This window comes from Sapajus apella, unplaced genomic scaffold, assembly GCF_009761245.1.
Source record: "Sapajus apella isolate SASKATOON/1434 unplaced genomic scaffold, GSC_monkey_1.0 scaffold64, whole genome shotgun sequence".
NCBI lineage: Eukaryota > Metazoa > Chordata > Mammalia > Primates > Cebidae > Sapajus > Sapajus apella.
Window position 1 is genome coordinate 3,851,204 of NW_022437004.1, and position 8,280 is coordinate 3,859,483.

At 53.6% G+C, this 8,280-nt stretch overlaps 1 protein-coding gene across 1 annotated transcript; it reads right to left on the reverse strand.

Moving 5' to 3' along the window:
* Positions 1–974: 974 nt before the first annotated feature.
* On the reverse strand, positions 975–7,330 carry BARHL2 (BarH like homeobox 2). Its single transcript, XM_032247839.1, has 3 exons — positions 5,983–7,330; positions 3,972–4,197; positions 975–2,067 (listed from the first exon to the last, which is right to left on the reverse strand). Exons 1-3 carry the CDS (start codon positions 6,611–6,613, stop codon positions 1,755–1,757), a joined length of 1,170 nt encoding a protein of 389 aa, XP_032103730.1. The 5' UTR covers positions 6,614–7,330; the 3' UTR covers positions 975–1,754.
* Between the last annotated feature and the right edge of the window lie 950 nt (positions 7,331–8,280).

An 8,280-nucleotide genomic window follows, 5' to 3' on the forward strand; every position in this document is an offset into this window, starting at 1 on the left:
GGAACAGTCTGGGAACTGTACCCTCCACTTAGTTGTTCCTTCACACAGTCCTGAGCACTGAGCCTGGTGGGGAGTCACATGGGGGGGGCGGCTTACGGTTAAGCCAGGATGCTACAAACATTTACTTACACACACACACTCTCATACATACTCCTAAAGTAGGCAGCAGGCATCCTCCACACTCCGGACAGGGTCTCCTATTTTGCAGTCCCAGTTGTCCCAGGGGTGCAGATAAAAGCCTTGGCAGCCAGTCTCAGCCTGAGTTCACCGTTGCGTTCCCGCTCCAGGCACCACAGCACAAGGAACTCACTAGCACAAGCGGCTCCACATGGGGCTGGAGACTGGACGCCCGCCACCAGGGACTGAGAAGGCAACGATCAAAGCCGCCACAAGGGTTTGTTAGCCGGGCCTCTCCAAGTCCCCTGGGGGCGTCCTAATTGCTCGTCCCACAGCCTCCCGCTCGCAGGCTGTCCGAACGCACGGGCGCCCAGCCGCCGGCAGAAGAACAGCTGCCAGGCCCGAGGAGCGTCCGCCCGCCGCCCAGCCCCTGCCGGCGATGTCATCACTGCCCGGCGTTTGGGACCCTTGCTGCCCCAGGACGACACCCAAGAGAAGGAGGAGGGGTGGACAGAGGGATCACCACGCCGGTCAAGCTGGGGACTCTATGCAGGCCAGGACCGCAGCAAAGTTGGCCGCCGACTTAGCCAGCACCAACGGCCTACAAGTACAGATTTTCTCCACCGCTTCCTGGGTTGCTTTGAAACCATCCACTTACAAAGAAACTCACACATATCAAATGGCTCCGAAGAGGCCAGCACGAAAAATGGAGCTGCTTTTTTACAAGCCAACCCAACATCTTTATGGATTTTGTAAATTCCTAATATTTCAGAAAAAAATTATTGTTCTAAACCAGGTCAGCATTTTATCATTGTACATTCTGCTTTAGTAAAATCAGCTCCCTTGGATTTCATGACTTGTTAAAAAAAGATAAACTTTATTTTTGTAATTTTCAATCACAAAAAAATCTATATTTTTGTCTAAGCATTTATTTTACTGAATCAAAAAGACATGAAAAGAAAAATCATGTTTTTACTAACGTATATAAGTGACTCTTTTTGGACAACATATAATAAATATGATATATCACTTATCACTCAGTCTTTCAAATGTACATTTTTTTTTTCATATTATGGAGCATGCCACTTTTCCAAAAGAAAAAAGGTCATGAGAAATCAGTGCAAAGTTCTCAGTTACCCTCCTCTTTTCTCTGGGGCAGACGGAATGTCCTCGGCAACACCTTTTGCCTCAGCACTTGAGGCTGGCTGTCCATCTACAATTCTCTCTGCCTGTGCAGTTTCCGCTCCGTGCCCTTCTTTCTCCCCTCTTTAGCCCTCCCCCCTCCCTCCCTCCTGCTTGTCCCTAAAGTCATTTTTTTAAAAAGAGTTTGAGGTTTTGTTTTTTTGATGTTTTCACTTACTGGTCGCACTTTGTGTGGGGTCAGCGTTGTCGCCAGTCACACTGCTGTGGGGGAGCTTTCCAGCTCTGTTTCTAGGGGTAGGGAGATGGAGAGCAGAGGGCTGGCTCCTCTTTGGGGGCCCCCCTGCCCACTGGTAAGCATCTTCCTCTCTTACTCCTCTGCCTTCCAGAGTCGGCTGCAAGAGAGGCCTAGTGGTCTGGACAGGGGAGAGGAGGAGCAGCAGTCCGGGCTGGCCAGGGACTTGGGGATGGGATTGCAGTGCCTTCACTGCAGGTTTTCACCGGGGGTGTGGGGTGCCCGGGATTGGGCTAGACAAGGGATTAAGGGCTGGCTGTCCCCCAGGCCCTAGGCCGTGGATGAGCACGCGGGGCACCAGGGGCCGCTGCAGCTGGGGATGGGGTGCTGGAGGAGTCCGGTACATGCTGCTGTACATGGCAGCGGCAGCTGCCGCCGCCGTAGTGCTGTCCATGCTGCCCAGCAGGCTTGGGTGATAGAAATAAGGCGACGGAAACATCCTCTGCAGCGCCGAGTAGTTCCCTGCCTCAGCCAGCAGCTCCAGGCCCACCGCCGTCTGCCGCTTCCACTTGGTCCTGAAAGAAAGTGGGCGTGCAGGCACCCAGCAGCTGTGGGCATGGTCCAGGCACCAAGACCCGGCCCCTTCTCTGGCACCCTCCTGCCTCCTCCTTCTTTCTCCCCTAGGTGGCTGGAAGACTCACAGACCTCTTCAGACTGGCAATGCACCACATCTCCTGCCCTAGCCTTGCTCCCAGAAAGACCCAAACCCAAAGTCAGTTTTGTGAATTACACCTTCAATGGCTGAGACTCTCACAAATGAAATCCTACAAGCCTTGCTGCCCTTTCCCAACGCTCTGCTCTGCTGTTGTCCCTCTTACAGTTTGGCTACTTCCTGAAACTTTCCTTAGAGCCAAAGGAGACTTCCACAAGCAATTACCTTCCTCTTTCCTTAGTTCCCCTTCCACAACTCCTCCGAGCCCAACAATTCCAGAGTCTGCTTTCAGCCTCTCTTCCTTCCCCCAGGGCCGAGACAGAAGAAACCATAAACAAAGGGATGCAAGACTCCTGGGCCAGGGACCACAGCCCCTCTCAGTCCCCAGGGCTGAGAGACACATTTCTCTCATCAGCCGACAGGACTTTATAGTGGACAGGGAGCTTAAGGGGAGGATGGCAACAAAGTCTTAAAATGGAATTCATTTGAGGGAGGGCTCTCCCAAGGGCAAAGTACCTCCTGGCCATTCTGAGGGGGGAAATGCATTTCAAGATATTTCCTCCTCAGGGAGAAAGTAACAATTAAAACCTGTGATCAGCTTTTTTCTGTCTCCTCCCTCCCCCGTGTACACCCTGCTAGGAAGAAGAGAGGAGCAGGCATTTGCTCAAATGCCTTACGAAGGAACGCAGGGCTGGTGGGCCATGCATACCCGGCAGCTCCAGCCAAATTAATAAACATGTCGCCCATTTTAAATTGGCTACAAATGATGCTAATGTTTTCTGACAGAATTAGGGTGGCTGAAACCGTATGTAATGAGACAGAAAATTATGGTAAAGATGACAACTGGATGGGCATTTCCAACCACACTTATGGACGATTAGAACACAAACGAGAGAAAAGGAGGGGGAGAGAAAATCGAGACAAGGAGACGTATGGCAGGCTTAAAAACACAGCATTGCCTCTGCCTCAGATTGCCCAGGTTCCACTCTACACTTTGCAGCCCTGTGAGGACTACCAGCCACTTTGCTTTCTTAATTTCCCTTCTAGAGAAGGAGCAGTGCCAGGCAGGCTCTGCGACACCTTTGCTCCATGTTGAGACAGCAGAGGCAGCCAGTACAGGGAACAGACCCCCACACCCTCCTTCTCCCAGTCTGGATGCTTCGCCAGCCACCCGTTTCTCCAGCCTGTGGCTGCCAAACCTACTCCAACCCAGCTGGGCTCTCCTAGTCTCTGCAGCTACACTGACCAAGGCTTGGACCCTGCTTCTCCTGGCCGCCTTACAGGCCAAAGCAAGGACATTTACGCCAACGCTTGGTGGGACAGCTCTATGGAGATAGCAATAGCTGGGCTGAGCTGTGTTACGCTACAAACATTTGGAACCAGCCTGGGGCGGGCCCAAGGGGTGCACCGCGCAGGCTCTCTGGGCCTGAATGTCAGCTGCACAGATGTCTCAATTTGAGAAGGTGTGGCTTCATTGATTTGGGGATGAAGTGGGGGGAATTCCAGCAGCTCGGGTTTCAGAGGGAAAATAGCACCTGTTAAAGCACTTAGAAGTGCAAAATTATCCAAATTCCAGCTGCCCTTTGGTCCCTCTCACTTGGGGGTGTGGCTCATCCCTGCCTCAACCTTAAAGCACCCAAGTGCCCACTCCAGGGTCTCTAACTCTCAGTCTTTAGAGTTTCTAGAAGCCAGGAGGGAAGAAGATTGGTGTAATGGTCATGACTTAAATGGCCAGACACCTCTGTTCCCCTAAACTGCCTCCCTTACCTGCGGTTCTGGTACCAGGTCTTGACTTGGGTGTCAGTGAGGTTGAGTGCTGCAGCCAGGTCCATGCGATCCTGCACACTCAGGTACTTCTGCCGCTCAAAGCTACGCTCCAGTTGATTGAGCTGGTGGTCGGAAAAAGCAGTCCTTGCTTTTCGAGGCTTCTTGGCTCTCACAGGGGGACTCTCACGGCTACTCGTAATCTCCCGGTCTCCTTCCTCCTTTGTCCCTACCATAGAAACCCAGTCACAGTCATAAGTTAGCCTGCAATGGGGAATGACTGAGCGTCTTGGCATTCACTTCCATATTCCCAAGCAAACCACTGGGCTCGGGGGACTACACTCTGCCACCGGCAGAACACACACACATTCAGGCCTTACCCCGTATGGATGAAGAGGACTGTTTTCAGACTGGAGAGTACAGGACCTTGTTCAGAGGTTCTAAAGGGGGTCTAAAAGGGTGCCTGATCTTCACATGGTTGGAAGTTAAAAAGTAAACATTAAAAAAAATAAACTTTTTAAAAAGGGTTATTTTGTTATTGCTTCCTTGATTGAGAGAGATGCTGTCCCTTTTCTTTATTTGTTTTCAATGACTCTATTTCACTGATTTGGTACTTTTCAAAGGGTCTTTCTACTCTTTTTTTTTTTAGGAGGGGGCATCTTTTTCATTTTACTTTTTTCTTAAAGTTCTGGATGTTTCTCTTTATCAGATGCATTTGGGAAATGTTGGGATCAAGCTTTCTGAAGCCACCTGCATCAGTTCTTTTAAAGCTTCAGAAACAATATGTCATCCAGACACCGAGTTGAGCTCAAAAGCACTGAGCCCATCCAGGTGACAGCGTGGAGATTTCCGGATTCTATTTGTCAACTTTGGTTTTTTACTGAAATGCTGGGAAATCGATATGTCAATCCCTCCCTGTTTGTACCCGTTTGTGCAGTGCTCCTTGATCTTCCCTGCAGGAAGAACAATAATCTCTCTAATTGACCCACTGGGGAGGTTGGTGCACAAAAAATCGCCAGACCAGACTGTACATCTGTTTTGGACACTATTATGCTAATGCTATAATAGTAAAATGGGGAGCCAACATCCTACGTTCCAGACAGTCAGCACATTTCTTTACCAGAAAAACAAGGATTAATAATAATAAATAATACGTCTGTAAAGGAAGAAAAATCGCTCCTGGTATGTTAAAACTCTTGCCATGCAAAGACTACATTTACTTATGAAATTGTCTGAGGAAAAATGGGAAAAGAGAGTTGAAGGACAATTTCCATTGTCATCTTTTTTCAAAAAAACATAAAAGAGATTAATTCAATTTCATAAGATTTTATTTTTATAAATGATACCTCCTAATTACTTGTAAGGGGCCAAAAATCTTCACAGGATACAGATATTCAGTTGAGGCCATAGGGTAAGAAAGGTGCTTTTAAGAAACTGATTACAAATTTGTACCGGCTTCCCTATACTAACCACGATCTAAAGTTGCTCTGTTCATGAACTCAGAAATTTTTCCTTCATGAAAACCGGTAATTCCTGTGATGGTGTTTAGAAAATAAGGTGGGCAGGTGGAATCATTTGCATTACAGAATAAAACAAACACCAGGTTGTGATCACACCCACGCTAGCTAAGTGGTTTCTCTCTCCCACCTCCCTCCATTCCCATTCCCAAAGTCTCGACTAGAAAAATCCCAAGTCCATCCCTTTAATCAAAGAAAAGTATTTCCTGTCAGATGCCCTCCAATGCCCCTCAATCCCCAATAGATTAAAATTAAGTAAAACAAATGAGGGAGTTGGATGGCGGTGAAGGTTGTGGGTTAGAAATGTAACAATAAACAGAACGTCGAAGAGTCCCCAAATCGCACGCCCAGGCCTCCCTCCGGCTTGCAGTCTTTCCACTATCGCCCAATCGCCCGAGAAGCTCCTGGAATCACTCCCCAGCAGGGATTTGCTGAAGGCTGAAGGGGAGACTGGGAACCAGGAGGACAAGCTAGACGGCCGGCCGAGAACGACTCACCGTGGCATTTGATGTCGCTCTGGGAATCCTCCCGCTTGTCGAGTTTGGTTTTGCTGTCCTCCTGCTCGAGCTTTGGCCTGAAGCTCTCGTGCACTGCGTTGCTCTCCTGCTTCGGGGTGTGGTGTGGAGAGGATACACTGGTGCTGTAGGGTGCACATGCCGCCAGAGGTTTGCTGTCGCCCAAGATGTCCTTAATTAAGAAAGAAGATGTGGAAGTCCTGGGGGCTGAGGCAGCGGAGCCCAGCTGCTGGGCGGGCGGCGGCGGCTGCTGTGGTGGCGGCGGCGGCTGCTGCTGGGACGAAGGCTGCAAACTTTGCGCCGGGGCCGCGGCCGGCGGCGGCGGCGGCGGCTGCTGGCTATGGTGGAGATGGTGATGATGCTGGGGCGCGTCTGCTACCAGATGCGGCTCCGGGGGCTCCATCGTGACCGAGATAGGAGAAGAAGGCGCAGTCCCTACGGTATCAATCTCCGAACAGGGAGACGGGGTGGCCTGACTCCTAAAATCCGCGGTCCTGGCCTCACCGAGAGGGCGGAAATCTCCATTCATCATGCCTGGGCTGCCCGAACTGGCACTGGACAAAATCGTGTCTATTCCAAAACTCGACCCGCTGGCCCCTTCCATTGTTGTCATTTCTACATGAGGTCCAAGCCACTCCGCCGTTCAGCAGACGCCCCGAACCAGCGAAGGAAGCTATCGATCATAAAACAAAATAAACACCAAACAATGTTGCCGCCGCTTTAAAAAAAAAAAAAAGTGGGGCGGGGAGAGAAGGGAGGGTAATTGGGAACTGGCAATCGGTGGACACTTTCGACACAACTTTTTTTCTCTTATGCAAAAAGTAGGGATGGGAAGAAAGAAAGATGCGGGGGGAGTTACAAAAATTTCTGAGAAAGCTCGGAACGTGCGCTCCAGGAACGACCGCGCACGTGGCGCGGCGGTGGCGGCGCGGGGGACCCAGGCGAAGGCGCAGGCGGCGGGAAGCGACCCCGGAGCCGCCGCCGCCGCTGCCGCCGCTGCCGGGGTCTGGCCACAGCCTGGCACCGGGCGGCAGCGGTGGCGGCGGCGGACGCGGCAGGTGCAGCGACCGCGAAGCCCGGAAGGCCGCGCGCCCTCGGAGCTCCCCCGCGGCTCCCGAGGTGGCAGCCGCGCGCCACACGGCCGCCCCGTAGCCGAGTTTCTTAACTTTCTTGGAAAGTTGCGGGGCACACACGGCCGCGACAGCCGCGGCAGCCCGAGGAGGAGGAGGAAGAGGAGTACGACGAGAAGGAGCAGGCGCAGGCGGAGGAGGCGGCGGAGACGCGGGGCCCGGCGACTCCGGCCGCTGCCGGGAGCGTTCGCTTGTAATCCGGCTGCCGGCGGGCGGCGCCGACCCCCTCCCGTGACGTCACGGCCACTGCAGCCGCTCCCCGCGCAGCGCCGCGCCAGGCCCGCGCCCCCGCTGCCGCGGCCGCGCACCGGCCCCGCGCCCCCATTGGCCGCGCCCGCGCGAGCAGCGACGCCGACGTGCCGGGAGCCAATAGGCGCAGCGCTCGCGAGCCCGTCAGCGGACGCCTCTCGGACCCCACTGCTCTTTTGAGAACCCGCACATCCCTGCGCCCGCAGCTCTAAGCCGGACTCCGAGTCCGGTGGTCCCGGTGTCCACAATCACGAGTGCGGGCCAAGGGGCAGGTGGGGGAAGAGAGCAGAGGGAGACCAGAGAAAGGGAACCAAAGGGGAGAAAGAAAAAAAAGTAGCAAGGATTTGCCCGTTTTCTTAAGAAGTCAGGAGAGAGAGGGAAAGGAGGACGGGAAGGGACTTACCTTTAGGCTCCAGCGCGGCAGCCCTCGCAGCCTCCCCAAACGCGCGCGGGAATAGTCCAAAGACACTGGGAGCGGAGGAAGGGGATCCCTGAAGGAACCCACAGAAAAGTTTGTCACTTCAGGAGCCGGAGCCTAGCCTAAGCGGGTGGGCGAGCTCTGGGCTCTGATTTCTCCTCTAACGAACTCGGGCGCTCGTGCTCCGCGCGGTGGGCGGCGGGTCCCTGAAAGGGACAGAGCCGAGGCCGCGTTCACCAGGCACTCTCGGGGAGCAGGAGGCCTGAGGCTCCAAGCCGGGACTCCCGCCTGGTCTCCAGTGAGAGCCCGTGATGGAAGAAATGCCTGGCCAGACGCTTTCTCCCGAACAGGGGAACTAATGCCCAAGGAGTTCTCTGGTGGCGAGGGCAGCCACGGTTCACTGCGGTGTCAGGCGGGCGCGGGGCTCAGGACCCAGAGCGGTGGGTTTGCAGCCCGCGCCCCCTCCGCGCCCTGCGGCAGTCC

Bases quoted from the DNA above. Each gene is read 5' to 3' on its own strand.
- BARHL2 (XM_032247839.1), bottom strand. From the start codon at position 6,613: ATGACAACAATGGAAGGGGCCAGCGGGTCGAGTTTTGGAATAGACACG. The intron at 4,198-5,982 runs GTGAGTCGTTCT...TTTCTATGGTAG, and splicing joins GAGCGACATCAAATGCCACG to GGACAAAGGAGGAAGGAGAC. The intron at 2,068-3,971 runs GTAAGGGAGGCA...ACTTTCTTTCAG, and splicing joins ACCTGGTACCAGAACCGCAG to GACCAAGTGGAAGCGGCAGA.